This window comes from Salvelinus alpinus, chromosome 11 (genome assembly GCF_045679555.1).
Source record: "Salvelinus alpinus chromosome 11, SLU_Salpinus.1, whole genome shotgun sequence".
Lineage (NCBI taxonomy): Eukaryota > Metazoa > Chordata > Actinopteri > Salmoniformes > Salmonidae > Salvelinus > Salvelinus alpinus.
The window spans coordinates 21,095,388-21,119,914 of record NC_092096.1 but is presented as its reverse complement, the minus strand read 5'-3'; the positions used below and the strand labels follow the sequence as shown (position 1 = coordinate 21,119,914).

The 24,527-nt window shown below is 46.5% G+C and overlaps 1 protein-coding gene across 6 annotated transcripts in view; it reads left to right on the top strand.

Moving 5' to 3' along the window:
- Nucleotides 1–24,527, top strand: part of nav3 (neuron navigator 3) — a 234,014-nt gene that overhangs the window by 127,417 nt on the left and 82,070 nt on the right. For all 6 annotated transcript variants that reach the window (XM_071332043.1, XM_071332044.1, XM_071332047.1 and 3 more), the window contains exons 8-10: nucleotides 792–1,869; nucleotides 6,021–6,136; nucleotides 22,203–22,311. In XM_071332043.1, the coding sequence (XP_071188144.1) occupies nucleotides 792–1,869; nucleotides 6,021–6,136; nucleotides 22,203–22,311 (1,303 nt within the window). The remainder of the gene's footprint in view (nucleotides 1–791; nucleotides 1,870–6,020; nucleotides 6,137–22,202; nucleotides 22,312–24,527) is intronic.

Genomic DNA, 24,527 nt, shown 5'->3' with positions numbered 1-24,527 from the left:
GTGGTGCAGAAAATGCCTGCTGACCCATCCAAACAGCATCGCTCTCGTTTTTATCTCTCTCTCTCTTTAACTCTCCCCCTCTCGCTCTCTCTCTCTCTCTCTCTCTCTGTCTCTGTCTCTCTGTCTCTCTCTCTCCCCCCTCTATCTCCCCTCTTTATCTCCCTCTCTCTCCTTCTCTCCCTCTCTTTCTCTCTGCTTGTGATCATGTAATAGAAGTGTAAATGTGACAGTGTAGTGGATCCTGGGCTGGGTTCAACAACATCTTTGAGACACCAGCGTGAAGCCAATGGAAAGCTCCCATGTGATGGACTACTCTAGTCATACCTGTTGTTGGGGAAGACCCTGTGTGCTTTTATATCATAGCGTGCTACTTTTGAGAGCGTTTTTACTGCAATGATGGTTCTTCTGTCAAAGTGCCAGAGGCTGTAGATCACAGGTGTCAGACTCATTTCACGGAGGGCCGAGTGTCCCTCCTCCTTTGTATTTGATTGATGAATTAAGGTCACTAATTAGTAAGGAACTCCCCACACCTGGTGGTCTAGGGATTCAATGAAAGGACAAAACGTAAAACTGCAGGCACTAGGCCCTCCATGAAATGAGTTTGACACCCCTGCTGTAGATGACTCAATGATGGTGAATATTTGGCTCTATATAGAAAGTACCTGCCATTTCATTTTCAATCCAAATTGTTCTCTCAGTATATGAGACCACATGTGCATGTATTGATCCAGTTGTGTTCCTGAGACGGTTGATGTAACTGTGGTGTGTCTGTTTATCTGTCTCCCTTGCAGAATCGGCGAAGAGCATCCCTCTGCCTGGCAGCATGAACGGAGGTGCCTCCGTGCCCACCAGCCTCAGCGGGCAGCAGCTGGCCTCTGCCATCCCCTCCCCCACCGCCGGCAAGTCCTGGCGCAGCAAGTCCATGAACATGAAGCACAGTGCCACCTCCTCCATGCTCTCGGTCTCCACCTCGCCCTCTCACTCGCCCACCCCACCCCCCGCCTCCGACCGCCTACGGCCCCCCATGACCGAGGCGCCCAAGTCGGGCTCTGTCGCTGGCGGTGGCGCCTCCCAGAGATCCATGCTGGACAAGTTCCGGATGATCAACCCTCGCTCGGCCTCGCGGACTTCGCCGTCGGTGGCCGAGATGGCCTTGCAGGAGGAGGATGACATGTCGGAGTACGGCGAGGAAGGGCTAAGCATAACGGAGCCAACGTCGTCAATGTGTACTAGCAGCAGCAACAGCACCAAGCCGCTGGCCAAGACTGCCTCGCCCCCCTCCCTGGCAGCAGCCAACAAGGGCTGTGTGAAGGACTCGTCGCCCTCCACCGGCGGCAGCAATAAGTCCCTGCCCCAGCCCAAAGAGAAGGAGGATAAGAGCAGGAGCAAAGGAGGTAAGGCCAGCACCCCTCCCAAAGAGGAACAACGGGAACCCATGGTGGATCCATCCAAGAAGACCTCTAAGATCGCCAGCCTCATCCCCAAGGGAGGCAAGCCTGCAGCGAGCAAGAAGGACAACGCCATCCCCCCTGCCTCCAGTGGAATCCCCAAGCCTGGGCTCAAGGCCCCCTCAGCTACGGGGAAGCCGGCCGGTGGTCAAGCCCAGGCCCAGGCCACCCAGGGTGGTAGTGGAGGGGGCAGGGAAGGGGACAAGGCCAAGGTGGTTAAAGGGGGCCAGGGGGGCTACTACATGCAGCAGCGCTCCCTGGGGGGCCTGGAGGGCCGGCGAAGCAACATGGTGTCTTCCACCAGCACCTCTGCCCTGTCCCAGCCCCCAGGGGCCATGGGGGGGAACGGAGCGGTGCAGCTCCCCCAGCAGCAGCAGCACAACCACCCCAACACAGCCACCGTCGCCCCCTTCATGTATAGGTGAGACTGTCTGTGTATGTGCAGGTGTGCGTGTGTGTGTGTGTCTGTGTCTGTGTGTGTACGTGCGTGCATACCACTAGTAACCTGGGGGAGTAATCCCATCAAGCTAAGAATCCTCATCTGACAGCCTTTGTCTTCAAGGCTGTTAACAGACTTGGACTTTTCTATAGAGGGCTTTGTAGGATGTTCTCTTAAAATACAAAGAAAAATGCACAATCAAATCACAATTACCTAAATGAGCTCTGGTGCACTGCCTTCTCCTCAGCCTTCCCCTCAGGTCAGGTGCACAGCCATCCCCTCAGCTCTGGTACACTGCCTTCCCCTCAGCTCTGGTACACTGCCTTCCCCTCAGCTCTGGTACACTGCCTTCCCCTCAGCTCTGGTACACTGCCTTCACCTCAGCAGGTTGTTAGAATGACAGCCCAAACTAACCTCAGCAGGTTGTTAGAATGACAGTCCAAACTAACCTCAGCAGGTTGTTAGAATGACAACCCAAACTAACCTCAGCAGGTTGTTAGAATGACACTCCAAACTAACCTCAGCAGGTTGTTAGAATGACAGCCCAAACTAACCTCAGCAGGTTGTTAGAATGACAGCCCAAACTAACCTCAGCAGGTTGTTAGAATGACAGCCCAAACTAACCTCAGCAGGTTGTTAGAATGACAGTCCAAACTAACCTCAGCAGGTTGTTAGAATGACAGTCCAAACTAACCTCAGCAGGTTGTTAGAATGACAACCCAAACTAACCTCAGCAGGTTGTTAGAATGACAGCCCAAACTAACCTCAGCAGGTTGTTAGAATGACAGCCCAAACTAACCTCAGCAGGTTGTTAGAATGACAGTCCAAACTAACCTCAGCAGGTTGTTAGAATGACAGCCCAAACTAACCTCAGCAGGTTGTTAGAATGACAGTCCAAACTAACCTCAGCAGGTTGTTAGAATGACAGTCCAAACTAACCTCAGCAGGTTGTTAGAATGACAGCCCAAACTAACCTCAGCAGGTTGTTAGAATGACACTCCAAACTAACCTCAGCAGGTTGTTAGAATGACAGTCCAAACTAACCTCAGCAGGTTGTTAGAATGACAGTCCAAACTAACCTCAGCAGGTTGTTAGAATGACAGTCCAAACTAACCTCAGCAGGTTGTTAGAATGACAACCCAAACTAACCTCAGCAGGTTGTTAGAATGACAGTCCAAACTAGCCCCAGCAGGTTGTTAGAATGACAGTCCAAACTAACCTCAGCAGGTTGTTAGAATGACAGTCCAAACTCACCTCAGCAGGTTGTTAGAATGACAGCCCAAACTAACCTCAGCAGGTTGTTAGAATGACACTCCAAACTAACCTTAGCAGGTTGTTAGAATGACAGCCCAAACTAACCTCATCAGGTTGTTAGAATGACAACCCAAACTAACCTCAGCAGGTTGTTAGAATGACAGCCCAAACTCACCTCATCAGGTTGTTAGAATGACAACCCAAACTAACCTCAGCAGGTTGTTAGAATGACAGCCCAAACTCACCTCACTACCTCCATGTCCTGATGTCTATGCCTGCAGCATTACACCAAGGCCCTCTGTTCCACCTGACATAGTTCAGCTGAACTTGTGTCTGATCCGTCCATCATTTGGGTGTTTTATATGCAGCAAATGTCCCTTGTTTGCCACTTGATTTCTGCGAAGGAGTTCAACTTTGTTGAGAACAATACAAAAGAAATGATTTATTTGGACAGTTTAGATACTCGTTGTTAGTGGAATTGAGGGGGAATTATTGGGCATGTTTGTCTAAAATATCCTCTTCTACAGTGACAGTTATACTCCAAGATAAATTTCCAGCCTTTCTTTCAACCTTACTTGTCTTATCAAATGCATCTGATCCCAATGGCATCCCTGTATTGTGCATTACTTTTGACCAGAGGACTGTTTTTGACCAGGGCCCACAGGTTTCTGCTCTTAGGTATATAGGAAATAGGGAGCTATTTGGGACGCAGGCTGCGTCTTGACTGGTCTCTCATCATGATCCATCTAGAACAGGTTTCATGGAGAGAAAAGAGGCCCTCATCCATCCCTCCATACTTCCACTCCTTTATCCGTATCCCGCCTTCTGTCATTGTGCCCACGGGACTGCATGTGGTGCCAAGGCTCGCTTGATAACCCTACAGTCACACACAGACACACGAGGGCTGGCCCGTCCAGTCACACTCCATCTTGATGTGTGTACAACCAATTGAATCTCTGCATCCCATGGCGCTCCAAATAACCCCTATTATTAGAGTGTCTGGAGAGAGTTGGAAGCCTTGATTCCAGACGGATGCCGCACATCAAAGCTAATTTCCCACCTTTCAATCTGTCGACTGGATGGGGGCCGCTGGATAGGGGCTTTGTGATGTCAGAGACAGAGTCTGTGCATGATGGCGGGCGTGCTAACAACAGCTCTGGCCTTTTGAGGGGAGGGGGGGGGGGGTCCTATTAACGAGCCATAATCGGCTTCCGAGGAACTTTTCCCTCTCTTCTCTTTCTCTATAATTTCCAAGAAGGGTTCAACCTTGGCACACAATGCACTCTGCTGCTCGCTGACTCACCATTGAGAATTAGTCCTAATCCGTCCAATGCACCTCGCCGTCTTGCCCATTAACAGGCATCCCTGATTATCATTCACAGGCAGATGCAGTTGACGGCTGTTGTTCTCCAACCTGTTCTCCATCTGCATTAAATGAGAGACAAGCAACGCACAAAATACACTGTAATGTCATGCCATTAAAAAGGGATTCTCTTCATAACCCTCTCCTACTTTGTATTCATGTCAGGTCCCAATCATGAGCGGCTCAGCTACTTAACCAGGATGCAATCAACCAAAATGAAAAGCACGTTGTCTTCTGTGGCTCAGCAGCCAACAGGTTGACATGCTCAGTTCTACCTGATCACTCACACTCCCGCCTCCCTCTCCCCTTCACTTGTCCAATCCTGGCTATAGTATCCCATGTCTCCCTCCCTCCCCCTTTCCTCTGTTTCTCTCACTCCCTTCCGGAGGGAGGTGTGCCCCCGCCGACCTGCCTGAACAGAGGAGGAACTGTCAGCGGCCTCGCACTTAGGGCCTCCCGCTGCGCCGCAATTTACCATCATTTCAGGGCCAATTAGGTTTCTCCCCTCTCCTGTGCCACAGCAGAGCAGCCGGGGCTGAGAAGAGCAGAGGCAGCAGCAGTTAGCTGCAGTTTGTGTTTCGTTGATTACAGTCCCCCTGCCTCCGCCTTTGACAGCAGCCGGGGAGGTGGTTGTAAGGCGCTGCTGTGTGACGTTAACGTTGTGTGTGCGTCCTCTCTCTGACCTGATTCGACCTGAGATTCTCACTTATGATTGGCTGTGCTGTGCTTTGTTTTGTTCTCAGTACATTTATCAGGGTATTTTTAGACTGATTTGAGATCCTTGTTATACATCTTTATAACAAACATTCCTAAACTGAGTTGTCAGAATATATACCCTCCCCAGTAAACAATTAATTTACCCATTACTAAATTTTTTGCAGGCTGTCAAATTGTTGCCATATTTCTGAATGTCTCTCTCTGTGAAATTCTATGTATCTAGAAGTAGTTTGTAGGGCGGATGTTAGAAACCGAGGTTTCACGGTGCTCAACTCATTGGCTGATGCAGCATTCTGTGGATGCCAGTTTATCTGTGGCGGTGCAGGTGGCTGGGGAAAGGCTTTATTGTGGGTGTGCCGGTGAGGGAGAGTTATCTAGCAGCCGTCAGGACGTCTGGCTGTGTTTCTCACATCTCTGCCCAAGGCAAGGGAACAAACACAGGCTGCCTACCAAATGGTACCCTATTCCCTTTTTAGTGCACTACTTTTGACCAGGGCCCATAGGCTATAGGGAGACAGGGAATGCAAGCCAGTATGTGGATTTTGACTCCACATAGGCAGGCTCATGCATGCACACACACACATGTACACACAGATACAGAGACAAACTTCCCTTCACCCACAAAACCTCACTTCATCCAAGAGATCCTCCTGAGATATTCATCTTCGTCTGTTGAAAATACCAAAAAGCACAAAAAGAGTATTTCAGTCTGCGTCCCGTTGGGTTTTTTACCACATGAAAACAAACACTCTATGCAATGTGGCTCCTGAATAACCATGGCTTTGTTTGTTTCTCCCAGGACGTACTCCGAGAACGACTGTACCACGGTGGCCCCCACAGACCACTGCCTCAGCCCCACCAAGGGAGACCTGGTCTACAGCAAGACTGCCAAGCAGTGCCTGGAAGAAATCTCAGGTGGGCAACACTCGCTGACACGCGTGTGTGTGTGTGTGTGTGTGTGTGTGTGTGTGTGTGTGTGTGTGTGTGTGTGTGTGTGTGTGTGTGTGTGTGTGTGTGTGTGTGTGTGTGTGTGTGTGTGTGTGTGTGTGTGTGTGTGTGTGTGTGTGTGTGTGTGTGTGTGTGTGTGTTACAGTACATCGTATGTGTGTGTACTTTCCGGTGAATGCGTGTGTGCATGTTTGTGTTTGAGGTAACATGGGGGGTCCCTTGATCCCCGCCTCACACGGCGAAGGGAAAAGGTCAGGAACGACTGGCGGACACTGGAGGCATCTGTGGCCCTTTGTTTACGCAGTTGCCGTCGGTTACGCCCCGGCGCCCGGCGTCTTGTTCTAGCTGTGGGGATGTGGCGGCTCATCCGGATAGACAGTGGCCAGAGGCTGCAGGAGACAGAGATAGCTAGAATCTGTATTATCTGGGTGGTGGGCTGGGCTGCAGCCAGGTTGGCATTTACACAGAAACCAATAGAATTTCAATGCGATGGAAATGTGGATAATGTCCTTTGGAAATGATGATGTGTTATTACGTAGCTTTGGTATTGCAGGTCAGGTATCTGCCAAATCATAGTACATCTATTGTGACATAGAAAATAGACATTGCTATGTATTCCTGCCTAGTGGGTCTGCATGTTAACTAAACATACTGCATGTCTTAGGCCTTGCTCTACTATAAACTGGTTTGTCATTTGGGTATGGGAAAACAAAAGATTGTTCTGTCACAAAACAAATGACTCCCCAAATCGTCGTCTGCAAAGGGAACGGCCCCTACATAGCGCTACTTTAGTCCTCTAAATGTATGCCTTTACAAAGCCACACCCGAAGTACAATGTCTGGAATGTTGTGTTTTTACATCGCCAAACCTGTAATATACACACTGTGGTCACGGCACAATGAGCGCCGCGGTCAGCCAAACTCCATTGAACTTTCTGCTTTGATTTGTTCATTTATGAAAATGTTTGCAGTTGCGTTCTACTCAGAAAGTCTGATTTTGCTGTTTTTTGGGGTCTTTTTATGAACGTATGTAGATGATAATATGAGGAACCATGGTGGTTCACTTCTGTATCAGGACGATTGTGTTGCCCCCAGACACTGATCCTGGGTCAGTTTTGTTTTTCCCTCACTATTCATAAGGTTAGGATTCAGGGAGGGAAAGCAGATCCTAGATCTGTACCTAGGGGAAACTGCGCCCTTGTTTTTTTTCTTAGTTTTGACTCCTGCTCCTTGCCTGGAATGTGAGTCTGCGGTAGCCTCTATAGTGAAGGAATGTGAGTCTGCGGTAGCCTCTATAGTGAAGGAATGTGAGTCTGCGGTAGCCTCTATAGTGAAGGAATGTGAGTCTGCGGTAGCCTCTATAGTGAAGGAATGTGAGTCTGCGGTAGCCTCTATAGTGAAGGAATGTGAGTCTGCGGTAGCCTCTATAGTGAAGGAATGTGAGTCTGCGGTAGCCTCTATAGTGAAGGAATGTGAGTCTGCGGTAGCCTCTATAGTGAAGGAATGTGAGTCTGCGGTAGCCTCTATAGTGAAGGAATGTGAGTCTGCGGTAGCCTCTATAGTGAAGGAATGTGAGTCTGCGGTAGCCTCTATAGTGAAGGAATGTGAGTCTGCGGTAGCCTCTATAGTGAAGGAATGTGAGTCTGCGGTAGCCTCTATAGTGAAGGAATGTGAGTCTGCGGTAGCCTCTATAGTGAAGGAAGTCTTTCAAAAAGATACTTGTGGTTCATCATCTTCGGGCTAAATTTCCGTTTAACGGACAGAGCAACTCACAGTCATTTCACAGAAGATCAGTGTAGCGTCAATGTAGAGGTAGGCATACAGTACCAGTCAAAAGTTTGGACACACCTACTCATTCCAGGGTTTTTCTTTATTTAGAATAATAGTGAAGACATCAAAACTATGAAATAACCATATGGAATCATGTAGTAACCCAAAAAAGTGTTAAACAAATCAAAATATATTTTATATTTGAGATTCTTCAAAGTAGCCACCTTTTGCCTTGATGACAGCTTTGCACACTCTTGGCACACATTTTAAAATGTCAGACTTGACCTAACTAAAAATGTATCAACCCCTACAAAAATGTCTGGGGAGAAACTGGTCAAATTAAGATCCTACAACTATAAATACCATCTCTGTCCATGGCAGTTAATGTCACCTTGGATATGGTTGCTCAGGGCAACTGCTACCATGAGTTTCTCTGCATCACGAGCTTATACAGTGGGGAGAACAAGTATTTGATACACTGCCGATTTTGCAGGTTTTCCTACTTACAAAGCATGTAGAGGTCTGTATTTCTATCATGGGTACACTTCAACTATGAGAGACGGAATCTAAAACAAAAATCCAGAAAATCACATTGTATGATTTTTAAGTAATTAATTTGCATTTTATTGCATGACATAAGTATTTGATACATCAGAAAAGCAGATCTTAATATTTGGTACAGAAACCTTTGTTTGCAATTACAGAGATCATACGTTTCCTGTAGTTCTTGACCAGGTTTGCACACACTGCAGCAGGGATTTTGGCCCACTCCTCCATACAGATCTTCTCCAGATCCTTCAGGTTTCGGGGCTGTCGCTGGGCAATACGGACTTTCAGCTCCCTCCAAAGATTTTCTATTGGGTTCAGGTCTGGAGACTGGCTAGGCCACTCCAGGACCTTGAGATGCTTCTTACGGTGCCACTCCTTAGTTGCCCTGGCTGTGTGTTTCGGGTCGTTGTCATGCTGGAAGACCCAGCCACGACCCATCTTCAATGCTCTTACTGAGGGAAGGAGGTTGTTGGCCAAGATCTCGCGATACATGGCCCCATCCATCCTCCCCTCAATACGGTGCAGTCATCCTGTACCCTTTGCAGAAAAGCATCCCCAAAGAATGATGTTTCCACCTCCATGCTTCACGGTTGGGATGGTGTTCTTGGGGTTGTACTCATCCTTCTTCTTCCTCCAAACACGGCGAGTGGAGTTTAGACCAAAAAGCTCTATTTTTGTGTCATCAGACCACATGACCTTCTCCCATTCCTCCTCTGGATCATCCAGATGGTCATTGGCAAACTTCAGACGGGCCTGGACATGCGCTGGCTTGAGCAGGTGGACCTTGCGTGCGCTGCAGGATTTTAATCCATGACGGTGTAGTGTGTTACTAATGGTTTTCTTTGAGACTGTGGTCCCAGCTCTCTTCAGGTCATTGACCAGGTCCTGCCGTGTAGTTCTGGGCTGATAACTCACCTTCCTCATGATCATTGATGCCCCACGAGGTGAGATCTTGCATGGAGCCCCAGACCGAGGGTGATTGACCGTCATCTTGAACTTCTTCCATTTTCTAATAATTGCGCCAACAGTTGTTGCCTTCTCACCAAGCTGCTTGCCTATTGTCCTGTAGCCCATCCCAGCCTGTTGCATGTCTACAATTTTATCCCTGATGTCCTTATACAGCTCTCTGGTCTTGGCCATTGTGGAGAGGTTGGAGTCTGTTTGATTGAGTGTGTGGACAGGTGTCTTTTATACAGGTAACGAGTTCAAACAGGTGCAGTTAATACAGGTAATGAGTGGAGAACAGGAGGGCTTCTTAAAGAAAAACTAACAGGTCTGTGAGAGCCGGAATTCTTACTGGTTGGTAGGTGATCAAATACTTATGTCATGCAATAAAATGCAAATTAATTACTTAAAAATCATACAATGTGATTTTCTGGATTTTTGTTTTAGATTCCGTCTCTCACAGTTGAAGTGTACCTATGATAAAAATTACAGACCTCTACATGCTTTATAAGTAGGAAAACCTGCAAAATCGGCAGTGTATCAAATACTTGCTCTCCCCACTGTAGCATGTGTGGTCACATGGAGGCTGTTGTTTGTCTATGGTGTGTGTGTCTGTACTGTTGAGGTTATTAATACTAGAGGAAGTGTTGAATCTGTTGACAGACAGTCTGCAGTCTTGTCGAGGCGAGAGGAGAGCCGGGGCTTTACTCCTTACCTCATTAACCCTATAGTGTTTAATTAGCCTGTGCATCAGCGCAGCACGGCTATCAGGGAGCCGCAACTCGCAGGTGTGCTATCCAAACAACTCCCAGTCACTCTGGTTTTTATCAGGGAAAGCAGAGAGGGAGAGGGGGGAGAAGGGGAGGAGAAGTGGGAGAAGGGGAGGAGAAGAGGAGAAGAGGGGGAGGAGAAGAGGGAGGAGAAGTGGGAGAAGGGGAGGAGAAGAGGAGACGAGGGGGGGGAGAAGAGGGAGAAGGGGAGGAGGAGGAAGGAAAAGAGGGGGAGGAGAAGAGGGAGGAGAAGAGGGAGAAGGGGAGGAGCAGAAAGGGAGGAGAAGAGGGAGAAGCGAAGGAGGAGAAGGGGAGGAGGAGGGAGGGGGAGGAGAAGAGGGAGAGGAGGAGGAGGAGGAGCAGAGGGAGAGGAGGAGGAGGAGAAGAGGAGGAGAAGAGGGAGAGGAGGAGAAGAGGGAGAGGGGGAGGAGGAGAGGAGGAGGAGGGAAGAGGAGGAAGAGAAGAGGGAGAGGAGGAGGAGGAGAAGAGGGAGAGGGAGAGGAGGAGAGGAGGGGGAGGAGGAGGAGGGGGAGAAGAGGAGGAGAAGAGGGGGAGGGAGAGGAGGAGGAGGAGCAGAGGGAGAAGAGGAGGAGGAGGAGGAGGAGAAGAGGAGGAGAAGAGGGGGAGGCAGCAGTGTTGAACATGCATTTCCATCCTTTGACTCTTTCACTCACACACATACTCCCCAAGTACCCTGCGACTTGTGGTGAGGCGTTTCCTGAACTGAAGTGGGCAGACGTGGAGACTGAAGACACGTGCTTTGATGGTCGGCAGTAGCCACAGCAGAGGCTGCCACTACTGCAGCAGAGGGAAGGGAAACCAGCGAGACAAGAGAGAGAGAGAGAGAGAGAGAGAGAAGAGAGAGGAGGGAGAAACAGATGAGGCAGAGAGTAAGAGAGAGAGCGGCAGAGAGAGAGGAAGGATAGAATTGCAGGCTGAATGCTAAAATGAACAGAGCGGAGAGATTGAGTGCTGGCTCCATTCTCTGGTGTGAGGAGAGGAGAGAGGGAGAGAAGCAAAGGCTCTGCTGAGCTGGTAATTAACAGGAGAGCAGAGAGGAATAAAATACTCCCCTCTGCTCTTAATAGAGAAAGATAAAGAGAGGGAGAAGCAGAGAGAGCGAAACAGAGAGAGAGTAGAATAGAGCGGAGGAGAGAGAGAGATTGCGTGAGAAAGAGAGAGATGTAAAATCGCATTCATCCACACCCCTCACCGCTTCTTGCTGTTTTGAGGTGGAGGAGAGAGAAAGAAGAGGAGGAGGAGGGGGAGGTAAAGCAGTGTCTGTTTTGTTGTGTTGGTGTGTGTCTGTGGCACCAGTTATTAGCTGGGTGACCATGGGAATGCAATGTCTGGAGGATGCCTCTGGACTCTTCTGTGCGTGAGGGGAGTTTTTCATCCAGGCGTCTGCGACATGCTCTCCCTCCCTCCATCCCTCACTCCCTCCATCTGGATGAAGCCTGGACCCTCGGTGAGCGCTGGACACGGGGCCACCTAAGCCCCCCCCCACAGATAGAGGAGTCTTCACCTCTCTCACCACCCTCTTCTCCTCTCCCCTCCTCCGGCTCACCAGCCACCACTGCCAGAATGTGACCGGGAACAGAGCCAAACAGGTGGACCAGCACAGACCCACTGACGAACAGAGAGAGAGTGAACGAGAGAAAGGAGGTGAAGATGAAGAGAGGTGCCGAGTTCTCCGTGTACCAGGGTGGAAGCCCCCCTCGCCGCCCCCCCCAGCCCCTCCCAGACAACCTGAACCTCCGCAAGCAGCGCTCCCTGACCAACCTGACCCTGCTGAGCGAGGGCGAGCAGCGGGTGTACTCCTTCGAGCTAGATGACCCGCTCACGCCTTCCAAATCCTCTTCGTCCTTGTCATCATCCCCAGCGCGAGGAGGCAGCCCTAGGAAGGAGCCAGCCAGGGATGGCGGGGGCGCAAGGGGCACCAGGGCGCGCTCCCTGTCCCTCTCCCTGACCAAAGTTCTCTCCCAGTCGGAGCACTCCCTCATCCCCGTGCCATGGAGGTGCACGGCGGTCGGGCGGGCATCGCTGGGCGGGCAATTGCAACCGCCTCGGGAGACGCCACGTGGGCAGCTGGGGCAGCCCAAGGAGGAGGGTACGGATGAAGAGGGCAGCAGCGGGCGTTCGGACGACGAGGTGGCATCAGCGGCGGGCACCAGGGTCGGGGACCAGGGTGGCAGGGAGAGGGGGTACTGGGCAGAGGAGGAGGCGGAGGGGGGCGCCCGCGAGGGCACGGCTCAGCTGGACAAGGAGGTGATCCTCACCATGCTGGGTGACCTGGAGCAGGTGCTACACACACACCCACATTGTAAGTCTCTCACACACACACACACACACACACACACACACACACACACACACACACACACACACACACACACACACACACACACACACACACACACACACACACACACACACACCCTTAGTCACACTCTCTCGCCGTAATACACACACCCACACGCTTACACTGTAACACACACCCACTCACACAACGTAACACCCACACACACACACCCTTAGTCACACACTCTATAAGCCACACACACGCTGTGAGTCACACAGACAACTACAATGTAGGTGTCACACACACCATAGCCAGGGGCGTACACAGGTCTCCATCCGTACGGTTGTATGTGCAGCTGGATGTGGAGCTGCTGTTCTGGTAGTGCTGCTGACTAGTGTCAGGTAAAGGTAGTCATAGTTACTGTGTGGTAGTAGACTGAAGCTTGGGTAGTAGTGTCAGGTAAAGGTAGTCATAGTTACTGTGTGGTAGTAGACTGAAGCTTTGGTAGTAGTGTCAGGTAAAGGTAGTCATAGTTACTGTGTGGTAGTGGACTGAAGCTTGGGTAGTAGTGTCAGGTAAAGGTAGTCATAGTTACTGTGTGGTAGTGGACTGAAGTGTGGGTAGTAGTGTCAGGTAAAGGTAGTCATAGTTACTGTGTGGTAGTGGACTGAAGCGTGGGTAGTAGTGTCAGGTAAAGGTAGTCATAGTTACTGTGTGGTAGTAGACTGAAGCTTGGGTAGTAGTGTCAGGTAAAGGTAGTCATAGTTACTGTGTGGTAGTAGACTGAAGCTTGGGTAGTAGTGTCAGGTAAAGGTAGTCATAGTTACTGTGTGGTAGTGGTTGTATTATTAGTAGTGCTAACAGAAATAATCATTTTAGTAATAGTAGAAACACTGGTAGTAATTGCAGTAATATAAATACTAATTGTGGTATCACTGTGGTAGTAATAGTATTAACATAAATACTCACTGTGGTATCACTGTGGTAGTAATAGTATTAACATAAATACTCAGCGTGGTATCACTGTGGTAGTAATAGTATTAACATAAATACTAATTGTGGTATCACTGTGGTAGTAATAGCAGTAACATAAATACTAATTGTGGTATCACTGTGGTAGTAATAGCAGTAACATAAATACTCACTGTGGTATCACTGTGGTAGTAATAGTATTAACATAAATACTCACGGTGGTATCACTGTAGTAGTAATAGTATTAACATAAATACTCACTGTGGTATCACTGTATTAGTAATAGTATTAACATAAATACTCAGCGTGGTATCACTGTGGTAGTAATAGCAGTAACATAAATACTAATTGTGGTATCACTGTGGTAGTAATAGCAGTAACATAAATACTAATTGTGGTATCACTGTAGTAGTAATAGTAGCAACATAAATACTCAGCGTGGTATCACTGTGGTAGTAATAGTATTAACATAAATACTCACTGTGGTATCACTGTGGTAGTAATAGTATTAACATAAATACTCAGCGTGGTATCACTGTGGTAGTAATAGTATTAACATAAATACTCAGCGTGGTATCACTGTAGTAGTAATAGCAGTAACATAAATACTATTTGTGGTATTATTGTAGTAGTAATAGTATTAACATAAATACTCAGCGTGGTATCACTGTAGTAGTAATAGTATTAACATAAATACTCAGCGTGGTATCACTGTAGTAGTAATAGCAGTAACATAAATACTCAGCGTGGTATCACTGTGGTAGTAATAGTATTAACATAAATACTCAGCGTGGTATCACTGTGGTAGTAATAGTATTAACATAAATACTCAGCGTGGTATCACTGTGGTAGTAATAGCAGTAACATAAATACTAATTGTGGTATTATTGTATTAGTAATAGTAGCAACATAAATAATCATCGTGGTATGACTGTGGTAGTAATAGCAAGAACATAAATACCAAGTGCGGTAGTATTGTATCAGGTATTATTGTGGTATCAGTAAGTAATAGTATTAACATAAATACTCATGGTGGTATTATTGTAAATAGTATTAACATAAATACTCATTGTGGTATTATTGTAGTATTAATAGCTCGTATTGCACTGAAAAAGCCCAGCCCCAAATTCTCCCATTCTTGAAGAGGTACTAGTGCTGCTGCCAGCTGCAGCGTACGCGCTCCCTCTCTGCCTGTCCACAACAGTGTCAGTGATCCATCCATACTATCCCTGTCTGTGTGATCCATCCATACTATCCCTGTCTGTGTGATCTATCCATACTATCCCTGTCTGTGTGATCCATCCATACTATCCCTGTCTGTGTGATCCATCCAGATAGTTACACTACCTCCAAAAGCCCATTTCCACACAAAGTTGGCAGTAAAAGTGCCCAGCCTGCCCAGCTGCAGTATAGTCCAGTATGGCAGCTCAGGGTTTTGCCTCAGGGAACGATGTATTGGATGTGGTTTAACAAGCAGCTCAGTGCTGTACTGCCTGTTAGGACAGAACTCAGCAGGTTTTAGCTGGGAGAAGTCATAACGCTCTGGATGCAGTGTTTCCTTCCTCTCAGCCGTGTGGCTGCAGCAAGCTGCAGAGAGTTGACACATGCTGTCTAACACACAGAGGATTGTGGGTGACAATAGAAATGGGTTTGAATGATTTGAGTTGACAATCTCTGCACGAAGGCGTATTCAGAGTTTGGTGCATGCGAGCAAGTCTTGCCGAGCCCCTGGTGTGTTTTGTGAGACACGGTGTTAGCTGGACTCATTAGGATGTGTGCAGCAGGGACTGGTATTCACTCTCTCCAGGAGAGGTGCGGGCCTCGAGCTAAAGAGAACATGCATTATTGAAGAGAGGGAGAGTGATACTAGGCAGCTGCTGAACCTGTGGCCTGTGGTGGTGTTGGGGTGTGTGTGTGTGCGTGTGTGTGTGTGTGTGTGTGTGTGTGTGTGTGTGTGTGTGTGTGTGTGTGTGTGTGTGTGTGTGTGTGTGTGTGTGTGTGTGTGTGTGCTCGTGTGTGTGTTCATATGTGTGTGGGTCAACCTGTGGCTTGCAGCGCTGTCGCTGCATCGTAGCGTGATTGTTGTGCTCAACAGGGACTTGAATAGCGATGCATCTGACTGAGGCTGAGATCACCTCCCCTGGTAGCACGTTGTCAAGTGCTGCTTGCAGCTATATTCCCCCTGTCATAAACAGTCTAGAATGAGGTTCACGGCTTTTGTTACTCAAACATTTATATCATTTAGATGCAAATAATGTTATTGATCTCTAGATGTCCAGTGAACACGGTGCGGGAGGAATCTAAGACCGAAACCTTTCCTCATAATCTCTTAACACCTATTTCCTTTTTTACAATCTGGTTTAATATCGGCATCAATAGTATACATTTTTTAAAACAGTTTTATTTGCGGCAAATACCAAATTATTAATGTTTACATATTAATGTTTACATACTTCACACTTATTTCGACGTCAATATTATTCCCTTTCGCTCCCAAAATGTAATCTGACCGCCTGTGAGTATAACATGAATGGTACATATTACCTGTTGGGTGTGCCTACGGGGAGTGGTGGTGGTGAGTGATGGGGATGGTGGTGAGTGGTGGTGGTGGTGAGTGATGGGGTGGTGAGTGGTGGTGGTGGTGAGTGGTGGTGGTGGTGAGTGATGGTGGTGGTGGTGATGGGGATGGTGGTGAGTGGTGATGGTGGTGAGTGGTGGTGGTGGTGAGTGATGGTGGTGGTGAGTGATGGTGGTGGTGGGTGGTGGTGGTGAGTGATGGTGAGTGATGGAGGTTGTGATGGTGATTGGTGGTGGTGGTGAGTGATGGTGATTGGTGGTGGGGAGGAGTGGTGGTGAGGGATGGTGGTGAGTGATGGCAGTGAGTGATGGTAGTGAGTGATGGTAGTGAGTGATAATAGTGAGTGATGGTAGTGAGTGATGGTAGTGAGTGATAATAGTGAGTGATGGTAGTGAGTGATAATAGTGAGTGATGGTAGTGAGTGATGGTAGTGAGTGATGGTAGTGAGTGATAATAGTGGGTGATGGTGTAATAACAGAGCAGCACTCTGCTTTAGGTGAATGCTCCACTCCATTACCGCTCTATGAATCACTCCCCGCGGATAAATCACTGAGATTTATTTAGTTCCCTATTTAGTTCCCTATGTAGTGCACTACTTTTAACCAGGGCCCATAACCCACTATAGGGAATAGCAGGCCAGTTGGGATGCACACTGTGTCCAGCCCTGATCCCCCCCAGGGCCAACCCTGTTTGTGTCCCTTTATAATTGGACTGTGATTGGATCTTTGTCGGCGAGGATAGGGTGAAGCGAGGAGACGAATAGAGAGAGGGATGGAGGTAGGGGAAGGTTTTGAAGATTTATTGCAGTTTTGAGACTGTCTCTCAGACCAACTTGCCACACCCCACCCACACAGACATGATATGAGCATTCCTCCTCACTTCTCTCTCTCTCGCTCTCTCTTCTGCTCTCTCTCTCGCTCTTTCTGCTCTCTCTCTCTCTCTTTCTGCTCTCTCTCTCGCTCTTTCTGCTCTCTCTCGCTCTTTCTGCTCTCTCTCTCGCTCTTTCTGCTCTCTCTCGCTCTTTCTGCTCTTTCTCTCTCTGCTCTCTCTGCTCTCTGCTCTTTCTGCTCTCTCTCGCTCTCTCTATCTCTATCTCTGCTCTCTCTCTCTCTCTCTCTCTCTCTGCTCTCTCTCTCTCTCTCTCTCTCTCTCTGCTCTCTCTCTCTGCTCTCTGCTCTCTCTCTCTCTCTCTCTCTCTCTAGCCTTTCAGCTGACAGTGAGACACACAACAGTCAAATTAAAGGGCTCTAAAAGCCATTCAATGTCCTATTGAGTCCATTATACAAGGCTGTCCAGCTCTTTTGTGTTCCCTTTTAAGTCTGAAACCGTAGACAGCATAGGGAGGCATTGATTGGTCACCACCGTGGCTTGGCGTTAACGGATGCTGCCTGGGCTTGGTCTCACCTCAGATCTTAACAGCCTCCCTGAAAGGACTGATTCTGAACCGGACTCACGTCTATGTGGTCAGGGTGAAATAGTCCAAAATTGTGTGTGTGTGTGTGTACACGTTTTACTGTACCTGTGTGTACCAGATTTCCTGACAAGAATAGTAAATCAACAAAAATCTGAGAAGTGAGGACATTTTTCCAGTCCTCACTTGTAAAAAGTCTATTTTAGGCTCAGGGGTTAGGTTTAGGGTTAGGGTTAACATTAGAGTTAGGTTTAGGTGCTACGGTAAGGTTTAGGGTTCAGGTTAGGGTTAGGTTTAGGGTTAGGGGTATAGTAAGACATAGCTGTGTGTGAGTGTGTGTATATAATAAGTCATTAGATGGGTGATTATATTTGTCCTGTTTCACACATGTACCAGTGTGTGTATTGATATGCATGGGGGAAATGGAAATGTGTTTTTTTGCCTATCCCAGCTCCCCCTGAGACACCCTCGGCGTGTGTGTGTGTGTGTGTGTGTGCGCGCGTGCGTAAGCTGTATCAGTCCTCTTGACAGAAGCAGTGATGCGTGAACACAGTTTAGAGGTGCCGCTCACCAGCTCTTCCAAAATCAGGTCAGCTTTGAAGGTTGCTGACAGAGTTTGATGGACTCTGTACTCGTTATGTATGTACTTTATAACACAATGAAAGCATTCACTCTGTCTTGTATGTTGGGGTGATGCACCAAACAATAACTTAATATTCAACTTGTGTGGAGTATATTCGTTCTCTAAATGTTCAGCGCTGGTTGACTGTTTAGTGAATAAACACTGCAGTTCAACACAAAGGAACAAGCCATTTTAAAAGCCCACACAGATTCACCACATTTGTCCCAGTGTTGGCGTGGTTACAGCATTCCAATGTGAAATAGAAAAAGCATGAAAACTTTATCGGCAGCGCTGACACATTCTGTTATTCCCTCATTAGACGCGTGTGCCGACTCATTCTGCAACGCTCCTTTGAGGAGACGGGTTCTTTTTTGTTGTGCCTTGAAACTGGAAACTGCTGTGACTGGCATCCATTTTGGGCCTCCCACAACTCATGTTAATTACCAGCCCATGGTGTCCGCTGACAGAGGCGATGATGGCTGGAGCATAGCCAGGCCTAATTGGACTAGGCAGGCAGATCTACGGGGCCTTGCCCTTGGCCTATAGCACTGTACTGTCTTCCTACAGCTGTTGTGTCTACGACTGTGTTTGTGGGAAGACACTGCCACGGGTAAAATCCAAATGGCACCCTTTTCCCTGCACACTGCATTACTTTTGAACATGGCCTATAGGGCTCTGGCCAAAAGTAGTGCACTATGTAGGGAATCGGGTGCCATTTGGAACGCAGTCTACAAGTACTGTAGCACTCTACTGCTTATTTGTAGCTCCCCTTTAGAATGGGCTTAATGTATTGCAATAGAATGGGCTTAATGTACTGCAATATAATGGGCTTAATGTAATGCAATATAATGCAGTAGAATGGACTTTAGGTACTGCAATAGAATGGGCTTAATGTACTGCAATAGAATGGGTTTGATAACATGCAGTAGAATGGGTTTAATGTACTTCAGTAGAATGGGTTTTATATACTTCAGTAGAATGGGTTTAATATAATGCAGTAGAATGGGTTTAATATACTTCAGTAGAATGGGTTTAATAAATGGGTTTTATATACTTCAGTAGAATGGGTTTTATTGTCACGTTCCTGACCTTATTTCCTTTGTTTAGTCTTTGTTTAGTTGGTCAGGACGTGAGCTGGGTGGGTATATTCCATGTTATGTGTTTTCATTGGTTTAGGGTTGTCTAACTAGCCTGATATGGTTCTCAATCAGAGGCAGGTGTTTTACGTTGTCTCTGATTGGGAACCATATTAAGGTAGGCTGTTCTCACTGTTTGTTTGTGGGTGATTGTTGCCGTGTCTGTGTTTGTTCGCCACACGGTACTGTTTTCGTTCGTTTGTTCACGTCGTTTATTGTTTTGTATTTTGTCAAGTGTTTTTTTTTCGTCTTCGTTTAAATAATTAAAGTATGTATTCAAACCACGCTGCGCTTTGGTCCGATCCTTGCTCCTCCTCAGACAAGGAGGATTACGACGAGCGTTACATTTATATACTTCAGTAGAATGGGTTTTATATACTTCAGTAGAATGGGTTTTATATACTTCAGTAGAATGGGTTTTATATACCTCAGTAGAATGGGTTTAATAAATGGGTTTTATATACTTCAGTAGAATGGGTTTTATATACTTCAGTAGAATGGGTTTTATATACCTCAGTAGAATGGATTTTACATACTTCAGTAGAATGGGTTTAATAAATGGGTTTTATATACTTCAGTAGAATGGGTTTTATATACTTCAGTAGAATGGGTTTAATATACTTCAGTAGAATGGGTTTAATATACTTCAGTAGAATGGGTTTTATATACTTCAGTAGAATGGGTTTAATATACTTCAGTAGAATGGGTTTAATAAATGGGTTTTATATACTTCAGTAGAATGGGTTTTATATACTGCAGTAGAATGGGTTTTATATACTTCAGTAGAATGGGTTTAATATACTTCAGTAGAATGGGTTTAATAAATGGGTTTTATATACTTCAGTAGAATGGGTTTTATATACTGCAGTAGAATGGGTTTAATATACTTCAGTAGAATGGGTTTAATAAATGGGTTTTATATACTTCAGTAGAATGGGTTTAATATACTTCAGTAGAATGGGTTTTATATACTTCAGTAGAATGGGTTTAATATACTTCAGTAGAATGGGTTTTATATACTTCAGTAGAATGGGTTTAATATACTTCAGTAGAATGGGTTTTATATACTTCAGTAGAATGGGTTTAATATACTTCAGTAGAATGGGTTTTATATACTTCTGTAGATTGGGTTTTATATACTTCAGTAGAATGGGTTTTATATACCTCAGTAGAATGGGTTTAATATACTTCAGTAGAATGGGTTTTATATACTTCAGTAGAATGGGTTTTATATACCTCAGTAGAATGGGTTTAATATACTTCAGTAGAATGGGTTTTATATACTTCAGTAGAATGGGTTTAATATACTTCAGTAGAATGGGTTTTATATACTTCAGTAGAATGGGTTTAATATACTTCAGTAGAATGGGTTTAATATACTTCAGTAGAATGGGTTTTATATACTTCAGTAGAATGGGTTTAATATACTTCAGTAGAATGGGTTTAATATACTTCAGTAGAATGGGTTTTATATACTTCAGTAGAATGGGTTTTATATACTTCAGTAGAATGGGTTTAATATACTTCAGTAGAATGGGTTTAATATACTTCAGTAGAATGGGTTTAATATACTTCAGTAGAATGGGTTTTATATACTTCAGTAGAATGGGTTTAATATACTTCAGTAGAATGGGTTTAATATACTTCAGTAGAATGGGTTTAATATACTTCAGTAGAATGGGTTTTATATACTTCAGTAGAATGGGTTTAATATACTTCAGTAGAATGGGTTTAATATACTTCAGTAGAATGGGTTTTATATACTTCAGTAGAATGGGTTTAATATACTTCAGTAGAATGGGTTTTATATACTTCTGTAGAATGGGTTTTATATACTTCAGTAGAATGGGTTTTATATACTTCAGTAGAATGGGTTTAATATACTTCAGTAGAATGGGTTTAATATACTTCAGTAGAATGGGTTTAATATACTTCAGTAGAATGGGTTTTATATACTTCAGTAGAATGGGTTTAATATACTTCAGTAGAATGGGTTTAATATACTTCAGTAGAATGGGTTTAATATACTTCAGTAGAATGGGTTTAATATACTTCAGTAGAATGGGTTTTATATACTTCAGTAGAATGGGTTTAATATACTTCAGTAGAATGGGTTTAATATACTTCAGTAGAATGGGTTTAATATACTTCAGTAGAATGGGTTTTATATACTTCTGTAGAATGGGTTTTATATACTTCAGTAGAATGGGTTTTATATACCTCAGTAGAATGGGTTTAATATACTTCAGTAGAATGGGTTTAATATACTTCAGTAGAATGGGTTTAATATACTTCAGTAGAATGGGTTTAATATACTTCAGTAGAATGGGTTTAATATACTTCAGTAGAATGGGCATCAGGCACTTCACTGTGAATTAGTCTTATATAAAACTATTGTAAGTATATAAAACATGAAGTGGTTACAGTCGGAGCTGAACTGGAATCAGGGGAAAGGTCCTGGACTGAGATGAAATGCATTTCGATGGGACTGACTACAATTGAAAGACTATCTGAGATTTAGCTGCTGAGGCAAAATATATGTTGTATCTTACAGATGGAGAATGCAGTGTCATGGCAGTGGGTTTCTATGTTCCCGTTGAAAATGGCATGACTGCAGAAATGTCCTTTTCCACTAAAAACATGTTTCGTTGAAAATTCCATCCTGACAGCTGAGACGGGTTCAAACTGCACAGCATCTTGGAATGCGTACCCATGCTACCTGTCAGAGTGCGTTGTCATGGTGATGTTGGTGATGCTGATGTATGACGGCGTCTTGAGGAAACAGAATGTTACAGGAGCCCACATCTGGTGTAACATGAAGTTGCCCCTAGACACTGATGTTTGGTCAGTTTAGCTTTTTCCCCACTAATGGTTAAGGTTAGAATTGGGACAGAGGAAGCTGATCCTAGATCTGTACTTAAGGGAAACTTCACCACAGAGCCCAACATCTCTCATAAACCCCTTCTCTGTGCATTACAGGGGAAGACCCCGAGACGAGACGCATGCGGACAGTGAAGAACATTGCTGACCTACGGCAGAACCTGGAGGAGACCATGTCCAGTCTGCGGGGGACGCAGATCAGTCACAGGTGAGCAAGGGGCTCGGGAACGTCCACTGTGGGGCTCAGGGTTAGGGTCAATTCCATTTCAATTCAAGACAATTCAGGAAGTACACTGAAATTCCAATTATTTTCAATGCTTTCAATTACAACAATTTTGAATTGGAATTGGATTTGGTTTACTTTCTGAATTGACTGGAATTGAAATAGTTGACCTCGTACAATTACATGTTGTTTTTCATTCTCTGCAGTTCCTCAATCTAAAGTTGACATGATTATAATTATATCAGGTCCTCAACTTAAACACCAGGTCAGTTATTATTTAGGATTCCTGATGTTTTCAGGGTTTTAAACTGTCTGGCATTCTATTTTAAGATGAAACATTCTGATTTGATCAGAATATAAAGGACAGATACCGTATCTCAGAAGTCTCAAAACTCTTTATGATTTCCCCCCAATTATCCTATCTTGATATTTCCTAGATATTCTAATCAAGTACTTACACGCTGCTGGCACACTTTGATGGTGTTTGAGGGGGACAGAAAACCACAGCCTATCATGTCTGGTCCGTCACAACAGCAGCCTGTTCGCATTAAAGGAATGTCTTGGCTGATCTCCGGCGAGTCATAATGATGATCATGTGTTTTTGTCATGGCTCTGGGCTGTACTCCTCTCTTCTCCAATGGATTATTCGGATATTTCTGACCCATTTGTGGGGAAAATGGTGGCAAGCGGCGGAACAGCGGTGACAGATGGCAGCGCGTGTTCCCTCACCGCCACCTGAAAGGAGCGCGGCGCTGCTGATCAATAAAGCACCATTGTTTCTCTAGCGCATTGACTCCAGTTAGGCCCCCAGGGGCCACTGCTGTTATTCCATTGAGACACTTAGAGATGTGATGAGGAGAGGACACCCAGCATGGAACATGGGTTATCAAACCCTCAACATCAGTCATGTAGAAACCTGTCTGCTCCCCTGTCTGTCCGCCCACCTGTCTGCCTGCCTGTCTGTCTGCTCCCCTGTCTGCCCCCCTGTCTGTCCGCCCACCTGTCTGCCTGCCTGTCTGTCCGCTCCCCTGTCTGCCCCCCTGTCTGTCCGCCCCCCTGTCTGCCCCTCTGTCTGTCCTCCCGCCTGTCTGCCCGCCCGCCTGTCTGCCTGCCTGTCTGTCCGCTCCCCTGTCTGCCCCCCTGTCTGCCCGCCCGCCTGTCTGCCTGCCTGTCTGTCCGCTCCCCTGTCTGCCCCCCTGTCTGTCCGCCCCCCTGTCTGCCCCCCTGTCTGTCCGCCCGCCTGTCTGCCTGCCTGTCTGCCCGCCTGTCTGTCTGCCCGCCTGTCTGCCCGCCTGTCTGTCCGCCCGCCTGTCTGTCCGCCCGCCTGTCTGTCTGCCCGCCTGTCTGTCTGCCTGCCTGTCTGCCCGCCCGCCTGTCTTTCCGCCCGCCTGTCTGTCTGCCCGCCTGTCTGCCCGCCTGTCTGCCCCCCTGTCTGTCCGCCTGTCTGCCCGCCTGCCTGTCTGCCCGCCTGTCTGCCCGCCCGCCTGTCTGTCCGCCCGCCTGTCTGTCTGCCTGCCCGTCTGCAGTCTGTCTGCTTGCCTGTCTGCCCGTCTGTCAGTCTGTCTGCTACAGTATATATGAGTGTAAATAGAGTGAGGGTATCAGACAGGAATTCCAATGGGGCTCGTAACTAGAGAATGGGCAAGCCATTAAAAGGTCTTTCACACACAGAAATTGCCGTGAAGAGGTAATCAGGGCGAAGGTTTTTCACCTCCATTGTAATGAATCACTGCTGCATGAAGAACCGGCCCACAGTGCGTGATTGTTATTTATATGAGGGATTTCTTTTTTCTTTTCTGACTGGAGCTTCATTTCCATGGCGTGCGTACTTCATGGCCATCTGGTCCAGCTGATAGAGAGGCTGTGTTTGTCATCAATCTGATATCCTGTCAGGAATAGTATAGAAATGTAAAGGACCTCTCTGCGTGGTGGTTTCTCTGTTATAACCGTTTAAAGGACCTCTCTGTGTGGTGGTTTCTCTGTTATAACCCATTTAAAGGACCTCTCTGTGTGGTGGTTTCTCTGTTATAACCCATTTAAAGGACCTCTCTGTGTGGTGGTCTCTCTGTTATAACCCATTTAAAGGACCTCTCTGTGTGGTGGTTTCTCTGTTATAACCCATTTAAAGGACCTCTCTGTGTGGTGGTTTCTCTGTTTTAACCCATTTAAAGGACCTCTCTGTGGTGGTTTCTCTGTTATAA